Raw genomic sequence first — 22,768 nt, forward strand, 5'->3', positions numbered from 1 at the left:
AAAAAAGGTAAAAATATTACATGTGATCCACATTCAGTCCCTATAGTCCTCTCTCTGGATGCAGATGGCTCTCTCCATCACAAGTCTATTGAAACTGACCTGAATCACCTCATCGTTAAAAAGAAAAAAGTCCATCATATTTGATTATCACATAATCTTTATATATATATATATATATATATATATATATATATATATAATTTATTTATTTATTAAAGCTTTTTATTTACAAAACATATATGGGTAATTTTTCAACATTAACTCTTGCAAAACCTTCTGTTCCAAATTTTCCCCTCCTTCCCCCCACTCCCTCCCCTAGATGGCAGGTAATCCAATACATGTTAAATTTGTTAAAATATATGTTAAATCTAATATATGTATACATATTTATTCAGTTATCTTGCTTCACAAGAAAAATCAGATCTAGAAAGAAAGAAAAAAACCTGAGAAGGAAAACAAAAAATGCAAGCAAGCAGTAATAAAAAGAGTGAAAATGCTATGTTGTGGTCCATATTCACTTCCCATAGTCCTCTCTCTGCATATAGATGACTCTCTTTATTACTGAACAATTGGAACTGGTTTGAATCATCTCATTGTTGAAGAGAGCTAGATCATTACATAATCTTGTTGCTGTGTACAATGTTCTCTTGGTTCTACTCACTTCATTCAGCATCAGTTCATATACATCTTTCTTGAAAAAAATCTGAAATCAAATTTCTGAAATCATCCTGCTTATTATTTCTTATAGAACAATAATATTCCATAACATTCATGTACCATAACTTATTCAGCCATTCCCTATCTGATAGGCATCCACTCAACAGTTAGGATTACTTTTTGATCATCACAGATCATCTAGTTCAACACCATCCTCTTAAAATATGGAAATTTAGAGAAGCTTGTGATTAAGCTTCACACAACTAAGAGCCAAGATGGTAAACCTACAAGAGATCCTATGATTAAAGTCAATCTTTTGATGCCAATGTCTAGCCACTGTAGGGTAGCTATATGGAATGGTGGATAAAGGGACAGATTTTGAGTCAAAAAGACCTGAGTTCAAATAAAGTCTCAGACACTTCCTAACTTTGTGACCTTAGGCAAGGTACTTAACCCAATCTGTCTCAATTTCTTCCTCTGTAAAATAATCTGGAGAAGGAAATGCCAAAACATTCCAGTATCTTTGCCAAATGGTGTCACAGATAGTCAGACATGAATGAACAGTAACAAAAAAACCACTCTTTATGCCTGTTCTTGATATGTGTACCTTTTTTTTCTGAGCAGCTCTTAGAGTCAAGGGAATTTGATCACAAAGGGAACATGATTCCTGCCTTGATTATTATTCTAACAAAATTATTTGGTTTGGCTTGAATTGGGTGAATTAAGCAGAAATGGGAAATGTCAAATGGGTTTTTAAAATCCTGAAACCTAACCAGTTCTACTTATCTAACTAAAAACCTGTTAGTTGCCTGAAACCCAATAATACTTGAATAGTTTCCTTTTCCTTCTCCAACTCATTTTACAGCTCATTTATTCATTAGTCAATTCAATCACTATATTATCAATAATTTATAGTCATATAATTTGTAGATTTTCTCTAGTTCATTCATATATATAATCTAATTTGATTATCTAGTACTACCTAGGGTTTTGTGAGCATTATATAAACCTCTGTTGTTTATTGTTGGTGTTATTGTCCAGACATCAACCCTGTAAGGCAAATAGGACAGATGGCATCCCTATTTGCAGATAAAGAAAGTGAAGGATAGAAAGGAATAATGTTTTACTTAAGGCCACAAAGCTAGTAACCAAAAGAAAATAGAACTCGGCTTTTTGGATTAGTAATAACTAGTTATTATTCTTTTTACTCTATAATAGAGTCTCTCATAAATGTTAGTGGCTCTCCATCATCATAGAGATGTTTAAGTAATAATAGTACATACATAATCTCATGATAAATTTTACTTTGAAACCTAAAATTAAATATTGTCTGCTATATGCAAGGCAATGTGCTAGATAATAGGGATACACAGATTCACAAGACACAGACTCTACCCAGAAAGAATTTGAAATCAAATTTCAAAAGATAAGACAAACATATACAAGTTGTCCAATAGGGCGAACCATGCTGAATGGAAGAAAATGTTCAGACAAAGCACTTTGAGAAATTAGAAGAAATTATCACTTTCAACTAGAGAGGTCAATCAGTAAGCACTTATTAATTGCATGACATATACAAAGCACTAAGTGAAGTGATATTACAAATACAGGGAATGAAACAATCTCCACTCTCATTTCAACCAGGCAGTTTAATGGAGAAGGTGTCACCTGAACTGAACCTGCAAGAGCAGGAGAAATTTCAACAGATACAGTTGTGAATATGAATTTATTTCAGTTATGGGAACACAACATGATTATGTAGCTAGATAGAGAGGCACATAGACAAAAGACAACACACAAACAGAGGGAGATAGAGTCTAGTTTAGCTGGGAAATGAAGGACATTGAGACAAGACTGGAAAGATAGATAGGAAGTTTTTTGTTTAAATCTACAACTATTTGGAAAGGAATTTCGAATTATGCAAAAAAGGGACTAAAAATGTCTGTACCCTTTGACCTGGAGATTCCACTATGAGACATATACCTTTAGAAAGTCAATTAGAAGAGAATCTCTGCTCTCAAACAAAATATTTAGAGCAACACTTTTTGTGGTAGCAAAGAATTGAAAGCAAAGTAGATGCCCCTGTGAGAAATGATTAAGCAAATTCTGTCATCTGAATGAAATGAATTATTGTTGACTTATGACAAACAACAAATATGATGAATGCAGAGAAGTATGGAAAGATGTCCATGAATTGATGCAGAGTGAATCAAGCAGAGCCAATAAAATAATATATGCAAAAATTGCAATGCAAAAAATATAATTACAAAAAAATTGAAGTTGAACATTGCAGAAGAACTAAGAACAAGCATTGTCTCAAAAAAGAGATATGAGAAGATAGCTCCCTAAACTCCACTCTTTTACAGAGTTCCAAGGTCCACAGTTGTGGAATATTTGCATGTTTTCAGACTTTTTCAATGTTTTTCTTAATGTTGCTTTTCTTCCTTTTCCCCTTTTTTTCCCATTAAAAAATCTTTCTTATATGAAATTGTTCACTCAAAAAGGAGGGTGAGAAAAAAATAAGGTTAAAAAAGAAAACCAAGATCAAGGGCAGCTGGGTAGCACAGAGGATAGAGTGCTAGGCCTGGAGTCAGGAAGACTTATTTGCAAGAGTTCAAATCTAGCCCCAGGTACTTACTAGTTGTGTGATCCTCGGCAAGTCACTCAACCCTGTTTACCTCAGTTCTTTATTTGTAAAATGAGTTAGAGAAGGAAATTCCAGTATCTTTGCCAAGAAAACCCCAAATGAGGTCATGGAGAATTGGATACAACTGAAAAATAACTTAAATAATAAAAATAAGACATAACAATTTTTAAAAAGGACTTTACTTATCTATAAAATGTTAATGTCTTCCCCTCTTCAAATTACATTGTATTTACTTCATATATATTATATCCATACGAATATATATATATGTTTTCTCCCCTATAACCTGGAAGTTCCTTAATTGTAGGGACTGATTTTTTTAACCCTAATATAATGATTACACATAATAGGTGCTTAAATACTTATTGATTGATAGATAGATCAAAGACTCGGTAGGAAAAGATTCATGAGAAAACATCGTGATGGAATCCAATGGAGGAAGGACATGTATGATAGATGTTGAGCCAAATAGCCATCAGAAAAATAGTTAATTCAGTAATCTTTTGAGAGATTACTTAAACACCCAATAAATAAAAGAAGGCAGTGACTCCTGGAGCTTAAACACTGACTAGACAAAATTTAAAAGCCTCCTCAGTTTAAGATAAAAGATCAGAGTTCAATTTTTTTTGTTTCCTAAATGATGTAGTGGTGATAGAATCATCTTTCCCACCAGAATAAGAACCCACTGGGTAGAAAGTGATAAGATAAAAAAGAATCATTCAGGACTAAAAAGAGGATTTATCTGTAGTCAAGACTTCTCAAGATGCCAGCAATGGCAAGTAATCAGGCTAAGAAGACAATTAAAAAGATAAAGAAGACAAAGGGACATAAAGTAAGGGAAAGCTTTGTATATCTCAGTAAAGAAAAAAGAAACAAAGACTTTCTGAATTTATTGTAAGCAAAATGTGTATAGAATATTGTAATAGTTCTGAAAGGAAAGGAGAAAAAAAGAATTATAATTAGAAACTAGAAGACAGAGTAACTGTATTAAAAAGCCAGTTCCCTATCACCACCTACCTTCTAAAATTGTCACTTAGCACTTCTACTTTAATGGTGTCTCCCTTAATCTCAGAATGGCAACATACTTTATAGACATTATCTTAGTAATCCTAGTGTGATAGGGGACTAGTGAGATAGATAGATCTCTTTCTGAAATCAACAAGCCTTGTGAGGCAGGTTAGGTGACAAGTATCATAATTCTCTCTTACTCCTATAGCTGTTCTTCAGTGGAAGGTTCAAATGCTTTTCTAAATTGTCTTTCACCTTGCCTTTAAAAGAAAGCAGGGGATGGGCAGTTTTGCATCCATTTTTTAAGGAATACTTGAGATACAGAATTAATGACTTGCTCACCCTTGATCCCCTTCACTCTTGTAATTGTCTATCCTTTCTCAACAGAAGATAGAGTTGAATGAAGCATTATAATGTACAAAGCACTGCTTTAAGGCTAGGTTAAAAAAAAAAAGTAAGACAGTCTGCTCTCAAGGAGCTCACAATCTATTGGGGAAAACAAAGGCAAAAAAAATAAATAAATATGTAGCCTAGATAATAGATAAGATCATGGTCTTCAAAACTTTGAAGAGTTGGTATTTCAAAGACAATTTGATCCTCACAACAATCCTATGAGGTAGGATTTAAGATTATCTTCATTTTACATATGAAGAAACTGAGGCAAAGAGAAGTTAACTGATTTGCCTTGTCACACAGCTAGGGAGTATCTGAGACAGGATTCAAATTCAGGTCTTCTTAATTCCAAGGTTTGTATTCTATCCATTTTGTCATCCTGCTAACTATTTTTTATTGTCATTGAGTTGTTTCAATAATGTCCAACTCTTTGTGATGCTATTTGGGTTTTTCTTTGCAAAGATACTACAGTGGTTTTCCATTTCCTTCTCCAGTTTATTTTACAGATGAGGAAACTAAGGCAAACAGGATTAAGTAACGCAATTGCCTAGGGTCATACAGCTAGCTAATAAGTGTCTGAGGCCAAATTTGAATTCAGGTTATCATGACTCCATGTCTGATGCTCTATCCACTGTACCACCTAGCTGCCCAGCTAACTAATAAGTTAATTAATAACTACTAAAACATGAATTGTGAGTCATGTTTTAGTAGTTATTAATTAACTTATTAGTTAATTAATATAGTATTATTATAATAATACTATATTATAATAATAATAAATATAGTATTATTACCCTACAAATTGAAAAAGATTACTGTAAGAACATACTTCATGCTCATATCTAAGATCATACTTAAGAGAAGCAAAGAAAAAAGTGAAAATAAGTGGTAATATTCTACACTATGATAAAATCTTTGTGAGAGTCCTAATGTTTTGCAGAGCATTTCAGGTTCTTTTGACTTCATGGTAACTCTGTGATCCAGATTTTCCCCAAACTCCTTCAGGATCCCTAATTTATGGTCTGATTTAGTGAACTCCTAGAAAGGCCAATTAAATTGCTCAAGCTAGAGCTTTATACAAAAATGTCAGTTGTCATTTTGGTAACAATCTGAAATCAAATATTTAATAGTGCTCTAGAGGCCTGAAAAATATTAATGCTTTCCATTAGCACCTACCTTGCCACTGGGAAATGATTTAGGCACTAGTGGGAATAGAACCCACTATCTTTACCACACTAGTTTATACCAATCAACTTTAGAAATAGTATGAGGGAAGAATAATCAATATTGTGTTAAACCAGTCCCAAGGAATGTCAAGACAAAGTGCTTATACTCAGCAGAACACTGGTCTCTTAAAGACAGCAAAATAGGAATTATTATTATTACAGAGCCAAACAAAATTGTGCCACAAGAGCAGATTTATCATCAAGCATGACCCTCAAGAAGACTACAGCTCCCTTGGCACTTCAGTAAAATCATATCATTTGCTTTCATGAGATATATTTTTGAGGCAAATTGTAGAGTATCAGATGAAAAATTAGAAGTGATTTTAAATTATATATGTAAGTTATGAATTGACTTACATAAATCATCTTAACGTTTTTGAAGGAAAATATATAGGAAAAGATTCATCTCCTCTGGAGAAACATGGAAGAGAAAAACACCTCTAAAGGTGGAGTCAGAGAATCTGGGCTTAATCCTCTTTATTTGTAAACTGTGATCTCTTATAGTCTTGGGACCTCAATTATCTAAATTGTAAAAATGACAGAGGTTGGCTAGATGATCTTAAAGATACCCCCAGCCCTAAGCCTTTGGTCCTATTGGAGAACATGGTCTCTAATATCCTTTCTAGCCCTAAATCCTCCAATATAAAATTAAATCTCAAAATATACCTGAAAATACAGATGTCTATGAGTTTTCATGAGAATTATTATTTCTTGATTCTTAATCAAGATTTTACATCACAATATAATAATGGTTTCTTTTCCCACATTATCTTGATTTAAACCAACATCAAAATAAGTTTTTAACAGTCATGAACCATAGCAGAAGTACCCCGGCATAAACAAAAAGGTCAGTGGGCTTGAAATTAGGAAAGCCTCTTTCAACTTCCATCTCTAACATTTACTGATTGGGAACCTGGGCAAATCATTTAACTACCTGTGTGCCTAGAAAACATCTGATGGTTACCCTGCAATGGGTCAGTCAAAGAAGTTTTTAAGCAAGAAATGCCAGAAATCAGAGATCCTTTTAGTAGTCATGTAGCAAGAGCAAAATTATGTTTATTCAAAACAAATTCATTTCATGTTTCATTACCATATAGGCAATATTCAGGAAGTTATGTAATAATTTTGAGAAAGTCAGACCTAATAACCATTGGGGAAACAAAGAATGCCTGTCCCATTACTATCCTGCTGAGCAATTGATAGCTTCCATGTCTGAACTCAGCAAATCCAGAAATGAGGGTTTCAAAGGAGGACGTTCTATGGTCAAATTCTGTTTATGTGTTGATTTTACAATGATTCTTCCAGGTCTTTCAGGGATGTGGCCAGCCCAAGCCTGCTCCTGCTCTGAGGTCATCCCGTTCAGCGCCTGAAAATTTTAATACCCGCTTTAGGCCATACAATCCTGAGGAAAGGCCAACAACAGCTGCTGGTACAAGTTTGGATAGGCTGGTAAGTAAAAGTGGGCTATTGGATTAATGTCAGTCTTTGGTAAATACCCTCATGGGAAAGTATCATGTGATTTCAAAAAAGTTGACTGTGAAAGTCACATTTTATCTCTTACATCTTATCTTACTTAGTGATTGAGCTTCGCCTTGCTTTTAATAAGAATTTTGAAAAGTAATGAGATAATTTTTTTAGGCTGAAAATTAGATCATTCAAGAAAACGTATGCTTATCAATCCACCCATTCAGTGACCAAATTTTCTACATCATAGCTCTTCTGAAATATTAATTTGGAGATTAAGCTCCTCATTCTTCAATAGATATAATTAAAATAGCACATTTCTTATTCATTTACTTCTGTTCTTCTTTTTAAATGGCTATTTATTCAATTATGATACAGTGAAACTTCATTATAACTTTTGCTTCCATTAAATTTTCAGATGTAAAAGACCTTGGAATAGGCCCCTATAAACAATATTTCTACCAGATATTATGGGGGATTTTCCCCATCTCTTCAGAAAGTTATAGTCCTTTGCAAATATGGTGCCATTTAATACATGGGACTAAGTTTCAGCAGGCTTCAATCATAAATTCTGTCTACCCATATAAAGATCAGATTAAAACCATTCTTAATTCCGCTAAAAATAAATTGATGTTACCAGAAATTAAAATTAAAAGCTCATCATTTCAAGGCAATGCTTCCAAGTTATTTTATATCCTGATTTCTACAAATAATATTATTATTACAATTAGTATTTATTTAATTTTTATCATTAATACTACAGCTTTACCAATTATCTTAACGGAAAGCTAACAGATGAAAAAAGATCATAAAGTGTTTGAACAATATCTTGAGTAAACTTAGAAATATAAATAGAGTACTGCTTACTATGAATACACTTTTATTATACATCTGTTATGAATTACTTTAGCATTTTAGTTAATATCCCTATATAGGGTGAAAGTAGTAAGGTTAAATCGGTTGCGTTTGCTCCTGATACAATTAATGCTCAGTATTTCTTTTAATGAAGGTCTAACAACAACAAAAAGGCTTTGCCAGAGCAGCCAAAGGGGATTGGCAAGTCAAGCAATTACCTGGTGAATTATCTGGTGGATTCTATCTTGATTATTGAACACATAAAATTCAAGTTTTCAGCAGCAGCACATTTTTGTAACTGAATTAACTAGGAAATTGTCTCAGTCCTCCAATTCACCTTGGCTGTATTGGTATGCTATGCTTGTGACAATAGGTTTGAATTCAGTCTAGCCTGTTATTAAAAAAAAAAATCAAGAACCAATTGTTTTAAAAAGGACAGAATCCAATTATTTATCCAACTTGGCTTATGTGGTTATGTCTATACTTTGATTTTGAAAACATAAACAAAGAGCCTGTTATCAGTCTCTTACTTCTCTTTCTCTCTTTTGTTAGCTTCCTACCTAGTCTTTAGAGGCAAATCAAGGGTTTTTTTGAATTTTCATAAAATTAAATGAAAGAAACTGACATATTCATTCAGTATATGTAGTTGATGAGAATGAGATCGATTTAAAGAATAAAATAAGAATTGTAAAAACAATTTAATTCTTTCCATTTGAAAAAAGGAAAGCAGACATGTTTTTGTTTCTCTTAATAAAATTACAACATAGGAAAACTTGAAAAACCAACTGTTCTCACTCAAAATGTGAAATAGAACAAGATAAATTATATTTCTGAAAGTAATTCATTTCAAGGCAAAAGTATCACACGTCTATGATATTTAGTGCCCCATTCTAGATATTGGGTATGTAAAGAAGAAAAAGAACATAATGTCTGCCCTCAGTGAGCTTACAATCTAGTAATAAATAATACCCAAGCAAGTTAATAGTTATATAAAATCTCATCAGTGTTGTTTTAAATACAATATTACATTGAAATCTGATACTTTGCAAATACCAATATACCAGTTTTTAGCAATAATGATAAAAAAAATCATAAAACTAGTAGGATTTTCAAATTAGTAGACATAATACAAAAATGACTTTAAATTATCTTTCCTACTTACCATGTGCATCCAATATGGACTTTTTCATGCCCCTAAAAGACATTTTTAAACAGCAGTCTTTGAAAATATTTTTAAAGTAAACATTAGACCAAAATTGCTGATGAAAATTTCAGTCTTAAGCATATTTTATTTTTTAATAAATATTAATGAGTTAATATTACATTCATATAATACTAAATCTTTCCTCCCAACAATCAATAAGGTGGATAATATAAATATTTTCCCCATTTTACACATGAGTGAACTGAGGCTTGAGGTCACTAATAATTGTTAGATCTAGAATTTTAATCTTTCCATAACCTCATGCTAAATCACTTTAGGCAGTTCAGTTATAAATCTATAAATGTATGAGGTTTTTTTTTTTTAAACTATTGATTCAAAGTTTACCAACTCTAAGGTAGAGTAATTTGTAATGCTTAGTGATTTAAAAGACATCATGGAAGGAAGAATCATCAGTTCTCCAAAGCTCTTGAGATTAAGAGGTTATTATACTCATATCAAAGAGAATATAAACAGTCTATTCTTGTGGGAATTAGATTCTGAGTAGACATTAAAATATATGCAAAAGTTGACTCAATCCTAATCTTCTTGTCTCTTTGGCTATAAATGGCATTGCATTAGAGCAGTGGTTCTCTTATTCTCTCAGCATTAAGACATGCTTGGAACCCCAACAATAATACCTGTTTCCTTGCCCAACCCCAACTCCAGTTGCCTTGCCTGTATCTGCTATTGTCATCAGAAAGATACTGGTCTCAAAAGAAGGGAACTTCCTTTGTTGTACTACCAACTTCATCCCTACCAAAAATTATGTGTATCAAACAAAAAAAGATTAATTCCATATTATTTCCTGCTCACATCTATCATTTTGACTAAAGTCATATTTAATATGACCCACATAAGAAAATGATGCAGCATCAGAACCAATCATCCACTCCATCTCATAACCATAACACATTCTAAACTGATTAAGACATATATTCATGAGTGGAATGATTTGTAAAACAATGGGGTTGGACTAGATGGTCCCAAAGGCCTTATCCAGCTTCATTTTATGGTTCTATGATTATACTTTACTACAATTTATTTGACTGTACACTAACAAAGATTATGTTAGATCAATTTAAAGATATTTTTAAATACTTACAAAAAAATCAAATTCTGAAAAATTATCATTTTTAAGTGCTTAACTTCTCTGATCAATGAAGCAAAAGATATATATTTTTTTCTTTTTCACTAATTTCTTTTCATTTGAGAAACATTCTCTCCTATCCATTTACCCCTCTATTGGGAAAAAATCCTTGCAACAAATAGTATAATCAAACAAAACAAATTCCTACAATGGTCATGTCCAAAGATATTCATGTCATTCTGCATATTTAGCCCATTTCAAAAGATAGTTTCAAAATGAATATTCTAATAGTCAAGCTAGGTTTGCCAAAAATGCAAATTACTGTTCCACAAATGTCTTGGAGAGTTATTTTTAATGACATTTGAAGAAATGACTATGAATTCTAACGTAATCACTAATATGGGAATTTTAATTAATAGAAATATACTTTAATCATATAAGTTATATCAGCATTTTTATTATGTGGACTGATGCTGATAGGTTTTATTTCTGAAAAGGTTTTTTTCTCTCTCTACTCAAAATGAGTGAAATTCTAGTAATAAGCTCTATATAATAAGCCTTAAAGTACAAAAATAACATAAATACTATCATTTAACCCCTTTAATATAAAAGGAATTGATTTTTAAAGTTTTTTTAATAGGAATAAACTGATTCATCTATTACAGGTATTTATTTTATTTATTTTAGTTTCAGGAGCAGTGACTTTTGATAGTTACTAGCCAGTAGGAAAACTTCAGCAAGATTATTTTTATTACTTATTTGTTCCTGATTACAGTTATGTAAATATCACAAATCATCACAAAATGTCACCACTTACTTCTACCAAATGTCCTAATGTACTGATGGGACTGATACCATCTCCATTTAATCTAGTAAAGGAATAGTTGGCTGTCAGGTGCCATTTGCTCAGTAATGCTCCTAATCACCACTTAATTGAATAATCAGCAGTTGATTTGTACTTGACAAGAATTGGATTTTCCTTATATCTTAAACTTTTAATCTACAAATGATATTGATTAATGTTAATATAAAAACCATTTTAAATATATATATATTGCATTTAACATATATTTCTACTATGTTTAACATATATTGGACTTCTTGCCATCTAGGGGAGAGAGGTGGGGAAAAGGAGGGAAAATTGGAACACAAGATTTTGCAAGGGCTCGTGTTAAAGAATGTCCATAATATGTTTTGAAAAATAAAAAGGTTTAATTTAAAAAAACTATTTTTAAAAATCTACATACAGGATGAAATCAAATTAGCATGGAAGAGCAGCTTGATTTTGAGCACTGAGCAAATACCACTTTAGACTTTGCTGTAAAAAGGGAACTTCGGTTTCAGAAAATTAGAGGTCAGCATAGTATACAGCACTGAAAATGAGCAACGAAAGCAATGCTGTAGCTTGCGCCCAGCCAATTCATCATCATGGCAAAAGTATGTTTTAAACAGCAGACATTAGGGATGTGTTTTGTATTAAGTCTATTGTAGTTTTAAGTGATTCAGAAAACAGTTTTCAAATTTAGAAAAAAAAATCTACTAAGCTAGGCATTTAGCTGACGTAAAGCTAATCTCAGCATATGAGAGATGATCCTTCATGGTATGACACCCAAATGTATTCAAAATGTACCATATTCCCAAACATGCTACTTGTTTCTTGGGGAAATTTTAAGCCAATTTTCCAGTTTGCGTAAGTAAACATACTATTTGTTCTGTGGCAATATATGTAGAATAATTTCTCTTTTTTCTTTAAATCTGTTTTCCTCCTGCTTCCCAGAGGACTATCTGGAAGACAATGCAACATAGTGTAAGCTTTGGTCTTCTTATTCTCTACCTTCATTTCCATTTGTCTGTGCCATCATTCTGAACAGTTTCTCAGAATTCCATCTCCACTTTTCCTTTCTAATTTGCCTGTAGAATGAACTAATTGCTGCATCTATGCAAATAATTCAGTGATTTTTTTTTGCTCCCTTACTGCTATTTATTTATGGCTCATGATCATTTTTTAAATCTTTCTCTAATGTCAGAGTTTCTCAATTTAGTCTTTGCACAAAACTGAGCTACTGGGAAAGTGATTAAAATTCTGACCCAGTGTTCTGACTGGGTGTTTCAGTGTAAAGTCTGTCTGGGAAACTAGCTCTTTAGCTGTTAGAATTTGAGTCGATTGACTTTTTTTTTCTCCCTCTTATTCCATGAATGACCAACTAGTAGTGAGAACAAGCCAATTTCAGCTATCAAATACTGGAGGCTGCTATTACCAGTGGGGGCATTAAGAGCTTGAGATGATAAATAACATTTTGGTACTATCAATTATTCTTTTTTAGTTCCATCTACTTCCCTTCTTTGATCTAAATAATAGTAAATCACCCATGTTTTAACATTCAGCTATGTCTACACAAATTGAGACTCTAGATATTTGAGGAGCACCTCGCTTATTAAGTTTGGCTTTATACATTGAGCAAATTAACCAGATGCCTTCCCAGTGCTTTTTCTTATGTGGATTTATATGATCTCAAAATGCTAACACCATGCTATGCTATAATTCTACCAGGAAAAAGATCTACACTCAATGACAACACCAGAAAGGGACATATCTTTAGGGCAGAAAGATGTGTGAGAGACCTACATTAGTTTGTCATCCATACTAGTTTCATACAATCATTACATGTCAGGAAGAAAGACTGATTAAGTTAAACCAAGTTAACCTAATTAAATTGCAAGGACCCCAAGAGAGTTACTACATTAAGTTGTTGTCTATCAACAGAAATCTCATTGTGAATTTAGTTGCTCATATTCTTTCCAAGTTGAAGGAGGAACAGGAACATGAAGAAAAGGATCAAAAGCATGAGATGTTGCTGGAATAAAAGATTGGTTTCTGGGAAGAACAGAAGGCAGGCAGCATTAGGACACTGGCTGCTAGAGAGGCTCATATTCACCAAGGTAGGAGATTTTAGGGTTAGAGAAATTAACCAAGTTTATAATCGTGCCTCCATTCAGTCATTGCAAACATAATGGTGAATGTTCCAATACCTCTTTTGGAGGTGGGAGGGTCTAGCATCTCCAACCATTGAACCACCCTTGCTCCTGCTCTTTGTTTTGCATAAATATGCAATTGATGCTTATGATCTTTTGCTGAATTTGCAGATTTATTGCTGAATAAATTTAATATTTTACCCTAGTTCCAAAGATAATAATGAAAGGGCAAAGTTACTTCTTAAACAAGTGAGGGTGAACACAAACCTTGAAGTGATCTTGTCACCTGCTTTTTGTTTACATTTATGCAACATCATTCTTCCAGTAGGACATCCAGTAAAAGAGTGTTCTATGTGTCTTGTAATACTGGAAATAATTCTTTATAGACACTGATAAGACACAAATAATAAACATGAGAAATGGTATTTTCTAAAACAAGTAAATCAAAATGCTTATTGCTTTTTTACAACTCTGAAACAGAATTTTGAAAATAAACTAAGTTTCCAGTGTCTTTTCATCCTGTGGTTAGTGCTGGTTTCAGGTAGAAAACCAAAAGTATTTGATCATATTTTATTTTCTGAAATTTGGGGCTGCTCTTAGGTGTTGTAAGGACTGAGAGTAAAGTAGTGGAAGTGCCTGTCTGTTAATGTTGAATTGTGATGACATTTTAAAACCAGTTCAAGGATTCTACATCCTGTTAAATCCAATATTTTGCATTTCTAAAGGATGCCAAATGGTTACTAAGAAAAGGCTTTATTAGGCCCTCAGTCTCCATCTAGGTGAAACCAATCTGCCCACTACTCATTCTTTGGCTTGAACATGAGAAAGTAAACCCTCAATAGCAATTGAAAGCCAGCTCCTCCATTTCAATTAATTCTCTAAAGATAAATGTGAAAAGGCTAGATTGGCTTCCAGGGTCTACTGCATTTGAATCATTATGCTTCAACCGGCTCAACACAAGAATGGTCATTGTATCCACAACTTCAGGTTGTAAACTGGCTTATCTTGACAGAGTCCACTTTATCTGTTAGCTGAAAATCCCTACTGAGACACTCCAGTTCTGTTTTCATTGAAGCCTTGGCTAATGATTACAGCAAAATTCAGTAGATTTCCAGTGCAGAAAACATGAAACAGTAAAAAGCCAGCATGTTCAGCCTCTGTGACGGCTCTTCCCCAGGCAATTGACAACAGTATGGGGTAGTGGGGAGATCCGTCTGTCACAACTTTCTTTCCATCTAGGCTACCTGTGGTTGATGAGGCTAGTTGTGAATATCATCAGTAAGACATATAAAACAATGGCAGAGCTCCAGTATATTCTGCTTATTCCACAGGCTTGGAGAACGCACAATTCTAATTCATTGGTCTCTCACTGCAGGAAGCCTGGACAGAAAATCCAAATCCTCATATGCATTTTTCAGTTCTCACTCAGGGGTCAGTGGGCATCTGTGCCATGCTGTTCTTTCCAACCTACGGAAGAACAGAGCAAATAGAAAGACAGACCCACACATCCATCATGGGCAAGGTCATGAATGTGTGGTGAGGGAGAAACAAGACATAATCATCACTCTACTGCAGAATTCTTGTAAAGAAACCAAAACCCATCCACACCACTACTTTAAGACATATTTAGAGAGTGGATTATACCACCCTTGGCACAGGTAAAATTTCCAGCTGTAGTTTTTATTAGGAGAAGATAGGCTAAAATCATTTTACCAAGGGCCTGGCAAGCCTTTTTACCCCTTTGGGCTTAGAGTCATTTGTACAAGGATATTAGTGACTTCTAAATGTGCTCCCCTCCCAGATGAAATGATGCATTTTAAAATTAAAAAAAAAACAATATGGTTTTATAGATTTTATCTGCCCCTTATAGCATATTTGATATAGTTATTTCCCCTTTGGACTTTAAAGCTTCTAACAGAATTTCTGGACTGATATTAACCCCCAAAAGATATCTCATCCAAGTATAACTCAGTCAAAAAACATGTTATTTATTGAGCTCCTCCCTATGCATAGCAAGAAAGCAAACTACACCATGAAAATTGCATTATACTCACAGAACAACAAGAAATCTGGGTGTGGCTAGCATGCTATCACCATAAAAGAATGATCTTTTGCATGGTGAAGTTGAGTAAGACAGTATCTCTCTAGTGATACCTACTGTTTTTCTTTTTATATGTTTCCTTCTGGACTCCATGATGACTTCCCTAGCTTTGGAGAGTATTACAAAGTTTTTTCTTGCCTCTGGTTTATCCCTTTGAATTTGGTTACTCCATGACTTCTAGTTTAACCAGGTATAGCATCTTTGTTTGCACCTTCCTGTATGTGTTCCTTTCCCTCTTTCCCAAGGAGTGTCCTTTCTTTTAAAACCTTTTAATTTTTCCTTAATCTCAGCTTTCTTCAGTCACTCTTTTCTCCTTAAAAAGCAACGACCAACAATATTAGTTACATACCGTCATCATTGAAAAAGTTCCTGTTCATACCATGCCAGTCACTGTACAAAACAAATTAATTTTTTCTTCTATGGAACAGGATTTTATCTAAACCTTGCACATAATAGGCACTAGAAGTATTAATTTAACTTAATTTTAGAATCTAAGAAAGCATCTACATGGAATGAATATGTGGTAGACATACAGATAATTGAGTAATCACTAAAATATTTATAGAAATAGATTAGATGTGGGTGGTATCAAGTTCTAAGCCATGATGACAGTTGAGACATACTAGCTCAGAACAGGTAGACAAGCCTTGCACTGAGAAACCATAAACTGCAGCAGTTTTCTCCATTTAAAAATGAATTACTTAAAAAAGTACTTTTGTGTACACGTCACACACACACATACACACACATTTCTCCCTGTCATGTGCCTATCCTTAACTCTGCATCTTCTCTCACCAGAATTCATGAGTGATGTTGTGATGTTTTAATTTCATAAAATCTCAAATACACTTTCTACACACCTGTTTAGCACATGTTTTTAAATCTTTGTTCACCAGAGAAATCCATTGGCATGCATTGTTTATTAAATCACTGAACAGTTTAAAAATACCTTTTCCTTTTCATAGAGAATCTGCAGTAATTTTTGCTCATGGCTGTCTGTGATATTAGCATCACAAGTCCCAAATGTAATGTTCACTCTTATGACAGATAGAGCTGAAGAAATGTGATCGTCTATAAATACCAGTTTGGATGTATTTGGTATATAATCAATCAGCTTTTAACTGACTCAAGGGCCTATGGAATTCATTTTAAAGCACTGGGAATTTTGCTATTCCCATAACATACTTGGACACTCTTTACTACCAGCAATAAAACTCTGGCATAAACATTGTAAAGAAAACCAGATGAAAAGAAACCAGTTTGAGTGAAAATTGACTTTCCTTCATAAATGTTAAAGACAGAAAGATATCTGCAGCACACAATAATTATATTATTTCAGCACATTCAACCAACAGAGTTAAGAGCCTCTGACTTTAGGAATGTTTCCTTACAACTAAAGGATTGTCAGTACTGTTAAAAAGTCCAGTGACCTGTTATTAGCAAATGACTCCCTCTTCTCCACAACCACCACCATCAACCATCCATAATGGAATGTTATAAATAAGATCTTGAAAATTGAATCTCTGTGATAACCTTAGATTCTGTTACAGCACATATGACCAAGGACAGAATTTGAGAGTAAATAAAAGTTATCTCTTCACTCTTCCTGATCTTTACATAAGCCTTCAAGGATTTAGAAGGCGGGGAAGGAGAGAGGAATTGGGGAGAGAAATTGAGGTAGTAATCACAAGTTTAGCCAAGAGTCTTTGACTGGTTTTCCTGTAATTTAGTATTAAAGATTACTCCCTTGATGAATGGACCTTTCTAGTGGTTTGGGGGAGGTTGATGGCTCTTAGTATTCTAGAAGACATGTGGTCAAGCTCAAAGAAGCAATGGTGTTTACCTTGCCCTAGAGAGGTCTCCAAGTGCAGTGGATCTTGTTCAGCCCAGTTCTCCAAAGTCCATTTTACCACCCTAGCTTGGCATTCCATCAGAATACTAGCAGAGCAGAGAAGGAAGGCCAAAAAAGCTTTAGGCAGTGGCTGAAATGCAGATTTAAGTTCTGCTGAAAATACTTTGTCAGGAAGAAATGGAGACTTAACATCATTGTAAATGAATGAGAGGGAAATGACAGTTGAAAAACAGAATGAGGAAAGACTTTTTTATTACCACCATTTAAGTGTCTCTCTGATTCAGAAAATGTATTTGTTAAAATGACACTTTGATACTGCATATTGCAAGTGTTGCCCCTCTCTGACTTTTGTGTCATGTTTCCTTAGCCAAAGCTATTTCTCCAATCTCCTTAGTTTTTCTGGGTCAATTTAGGCTGAGCAAATCAAATTGTTCCCTCCCTTCCTCTCTCTCTTTCCTACATCATTTAGAATCACTAGAAGTTCTTATTCTGGAACTTGAATTTATTTTCTTTTATAATATCTGTTTATTTCTGTGTGCTGATTTATGGCAGAGAAATAAGATGGCCCTTTTTTTCACAGGTTAATCAGGCAAACTGACCTACCTGACATCAACAACAAACTTGTTGATTGCAATAAAAATCAAAGCTAGAACTAATGGGCTGAGAGTGCTATATGAAATTGATTTTAATATAAGTACTATTTTGAGTCTACAGAAAAAATGGAATACAAATCATTTATTTGTGTCTGATGAGACAGAATCCCAGTGACTGTCAATTTTGTTCCAAGGAAATTTGACTTACGAAAGATCCCCAAAGCAGACTTTCATAATTTCAGTGAAGAACTCTCAGCCCCCTACTTGTGAAATTCAAGTATTTCTTTTTCTGTCAATCTTTACAGCACCTTCTGTGCTATAAATATGAGTCAGCATAAGCTGTACCAGAGGGTAAAATAATCTAGGTGACAAACTCATTTAATTGATCTTCTAACATATAATTCAAAAAGTTAGAAGCTTTTTTAAGAATGTCACATGTCCCAAAAAAATGGTTCCGGTTTACTTAAGAAAAAACAATGTGTTGCAGTCGATACTCAACTATGAGAATTCTTATAATTTTGTTAATCTACAAAGGTCAAGAATCAAGAGATCTAGATTCGAGTCCTGCCTTTTTCAGATCCTTACCATGTGTCTCTTTGCTAGATAACTTCCCTGAACCTTAGTCTTCTCATCTATTAAATTAAAGCCAATCTCTTCCAGTCCTAACAGTCTGTGAGTGCAAGGTTTTATAGAAATAATATATCCTCTATTTAAGTTAAAGACATTCCTTAGCTTTAAGACATATCTGTTAGAAAGATGGCAAAAAAAAATAGGAAACAAAAAAAGTGCATGTAGTCAATAACTTAAGAGTCTCTAAAAGATATTCAAGACTTTTATGAGGTAAAGAGGAATCCTGTTGTATTTTAAAAGATAAAATAGAAACAGGTTTTAGCTCTAAAAGGGTGCTTAAAATTATTGTTATTATTAGCCTTCATGTACTTTCATAAAGTTTGTAAAGTATTTTACAATGTTTTTTCATTTGATCCTCAGAACAACCCTCTAAGGAAGGTATTATTGATGTGGTACAGCCAGGAATGATGTGAACTCTAATGGGTCCATCCTGTTCCTATTGACCACCTTATCACACACAAAGGGATATCGAATTCCTGAGACTGTTACCTTGTTAACATGACCAAGACTTACTCAACCCAAAGGATATTACAGATAAGGAACCCTTCTTCCTCTGAGTAGGGGACTGGAAACATTCTCACTGTACAGATAACCTTTGTGACCACAGCATCTTCATTATCCTATATTAGCATATTTCATTTCCTTGTATCCCATTATTGCTGTTGTTGAGTTGGACAATACACATGCAAGTTTATTCTCACCAAGGACCTTGCTTAACACCTCCCTAACTCTCTAGGCCCTAATCTTACTTCCCCTCTGCCTCTTCCCACTGATCTTTAAATAGCCCTCTTCAATTCACAATTCACTGATTAATCATTTTGATTAGCCAGTGAACCTTTTGTACAACAATAAAAGACTCTTTGTGACTATAATAATGCCTTTGTGAGTTTTTTACATTCTGAACCTCACTCTCCCAGAATTTGGAGCTTCATAATAATTAACATACTAATTTTACAAATGAAGAAATTAAGGTTGAGAGGTTGTGGCTTGTCCAGAGTCACACAATAAAAAAAGTTTGTGTCAGAATTTAAAATTAAGTCCAAAGTTCAACATTATCTACTCTATCACCTAGCTGACTCCATCCTTTAATTTGGGAATAGCAAAGCCAGGGTTCCCAGACTACAATCCAGCATTTATTCCACTTCAGTGTACTGCCTTTCCATTTTGCCCATTTCTGAACAACACGATTTAAGCTATTCTTACTACAAGACAATACAAATATGATCTACTATTTGTAGAAAATTCAGCTGCTATGTAGTTTTGTTTCTTTGTTAGGATCAATAGTCTGATGTACATGAAATGTGACCAGTAAAGTACCTCCCCATTCCAACTACCTTTATCCCCTTTACTCTTATCTTAAAAAAAATCCAGGGTTTTATGGGGGTTTCTGAGAAAGAGAAAGAGAAAAAAAAAAAAAGACTTGGTATGAGCCAATTATAAAGCAAGACAGGAAAAAAAAGCATCTTCCCAGAGGTGCCCCTGAAAGACAAGTGAGAAAATAGGATTAAGAATTGAATAGGTACTCATAAATTGACCTTCACCATTCAACATACTAAGGGATAAAACCTCATGCTCCCTGGGGCCAGAGCTCTGCCTGTGCAGCTGGCTCAAGCTTAAATTCTGGGACTCAGACCACCATCCCAGTGCATCCTAAACTATGACCTACAATGTGTCCCTCCAGCTCTATAGTAACTTCAAACAATGCTAATTCCATATCAACTTGTAGTTGCAATGCTGATACCTGTTCACATTTGAGAGAAATGATTATTTCTCTCATATTAATAACTAATTAATTATTGCATTATAGCATTATTGCAAGATTTCTCCCCCTTTCTATTTCCTTATCCAGAAAACAACCAGTGTGGGAAATCTTAGGCAGAGATTTACCCAGGTCAAGATCTCATGAGTCAGTAAAAGAAATTCTAAGTTCAGACTAATGGTTAGATCCATCCTGCTCTTTGTCTTTACTCAGATGGGCCTGGGGAAATGTTGATTCTCCTTTTTATGAGACAGGTGATTTAGAAATTGATAATTAGGATTGTACACTTATAACCTATATCAGATTGCTTGTTGTCTTAAGGAGGGGGAAGGTAAAGAAGGAAGTAAGAAAAAATTTAGAACAAAATTTGGAAATTTGGAAAATCTTACAAAAACAAATGTTAAAAACTATACATGTATTTGGAAAAACAAAATACTTTTGGAAATTGATAAGTCTCTTGGACAAAGATTTGGGTGATCCAAATCATGTACCCCAAGATTCTCATTGTAATATAACCCACATTCTTATTGTAATATTCCTTTTCTTGGGGACCGCTAAGTAGTGCAGTGGACAGAGCACCAGCCCTGAAGACAGGAGGATCTGAGTTCAAATATGGCCTCAGACACTTAACACTTCCTAGTTATGTGACTCTGGACAAGTCACTTAACCCCAATTGTCTTAGGTAAAAAAAAAAGAGAAAAAAAATCCTTTTCTCACTAATTGCTAACCAGAGTTGATTGCCACCCTTAGAAATCACTAGGGGCATCTTTGGTTGAAGAGAGAGAGCCAAATGACCACCTTTTTGAAAAAAAACATGCTGACATTATTAATAAAATTGATGTGGTTCAAGAACCAAAATGATGTAGGTGATATAGACTCCAGATAATGGCATATACCAAAAATTGGGATCCATCGTGTGAAGAATCCACAATGGCCATTCTCTTTATTAAAAAGTAGGTTTGTTTAGTGAAGAGATTACAGTCAAAATGAAGGGATACAATAGACACCACAAATGGTAAATATGAAATAGAATGGGAGAGCGCATAAAGACAAGTTCCTCAGTAGAATTCAAGATTACCCAACAGCAATCCATGAAATTGGGGTATTCCCTTAGTTGACAGGCTAAATCCTGAAAGGGACCTAGCACCCTAAAATTGTTAGTTAGCTGTAAGGAGAAGTAGGGTTTAGAAGGATAGTGGAGTTAGGGAGAGACCCCTTGTCAAGGGGGTGGGCTAAGAAGTGGTGTGGGGACTGACCCAAAAGAAGGCAGCAGCCGTGGGATGGCCCATAAGTAGATTTTGCAGGGAAAATTTAACCTCTGAGATTTCTGACAGGGCATGGCCAGGTGAAACTGCCCAAGACCTCTACAGAGGGTGGGTCTCAAGAGTTTGTCATAGGTTGGATTTCATACTGGACCATTTCCCCAGCAGGTGGGATCTTGGAACTGAAATGATCTCTGTCAAAGCCTTCCCTATATCTGCCTCAGGGATTAATTTTTATCAATTCCTCTGCTAACCACCCTAACATTGAAGACCTTATCAAAATGATTAAATCACCCAGAAATTATGTCTCTTAAACTTTTAAAATGCTACAGATCTTTAGTTCTGGGATTTTATCTTATCATCACTTTCCCATATCAGTAATGGCAATATATATTTTATCTTGTGGCCAAGTCCCTAATTCAGTAATCTAGCCACAATGTAGCTAATGGGCCAGCCTTCATAAATTCTAAGAAATAGAGGCAATGTCTCTGCCCAGCATAGTGAGCCAATTACCTGCCCTCCTTGCCACGTTCTACCTGTAGTTCCCTCCCTATCCTGTCCCCAAAATTGGGATAATAATCTAGGGAACACAGTCAGCAGAAGGACTAGGGAGGGTATTTAGGAAAGTTTGTCAATAGTCTATGGCCAAGTGTGAGAGGTGCCTTAAATTTGAACATCAGTAGCTAAAAGTTCTTCACTGTGGTAGCTTTCAGTGAAGTCATCCTAGAAGCCCTAAACATTGTGGCCAAAAGCTTCTGCCATCAACTGCTGAAAAATCACACCCAGGAAGGAATTCCAGACCTCACATCCCCAAGTATTTGTAATGTCATGTAAGTTCCTTCCATGAGCTAGAGGCAGACTTGATTGATATAGAAACATTATAAATTAAACAAAGAAGGCAAAGTAGAAAGGTGTAGAATTCAATTCATTCATTAAAAGAATAGCATGATATTCTTTTTTATCATTAGGAAAACATTAAAAAAAAAAAAAAAAACAGCTCCGTAATAAAAATACCTGTCCTTTTGAGAAGAAGAGGAAACTGTAGCAATTGATGAGA

General features: G+C 34.3%; 1 protein-coding gene across 2 annotated transcripts in view; it reads left to right on the forward strand.

Moving 5' to 3' along the window:
- The window catches only part of GPC6 (glypican 6), a 1,223,594-nt gene that overhangs the window by 1,108,432 nt on the left and 92,394 nt on the right, over positions 1-22,768 (forward strand). The window contains exons 6-7 of one of the 2 annotated variants that reach the window (XM_031963620.1): positions 7,237-7,380; positions 12,319-12,348. In XM_031963620.1, coding sequence (XP_031819480.1) covers positions 7,237-7,380; positions 12,319-12,348 — 174 coding nt within the window. The remainder of the gene's footprint in view (positions 1-7,236; positions 7,381-12,318; positions 12,349-22,768) is intronic. The other variant, XM_031963621.1, reaches the window with a different exon arrangement.

Source organism: Sarcophilus harrisii, chromosome 3 (genome assembly GCF_902635505.1).
Source record: "Sarcophilus harrisii chromosome 3, mSarHar1.11, whole genome shotgun sequence".
In the NCBI taxonomy this organism is placed as follows: Eukaryota; Metazoa; Chordata; class Mammalia; order Dasyuromorphia; family Dasyuridae; genus Sarcophilus; species Sarcophilus harrisii.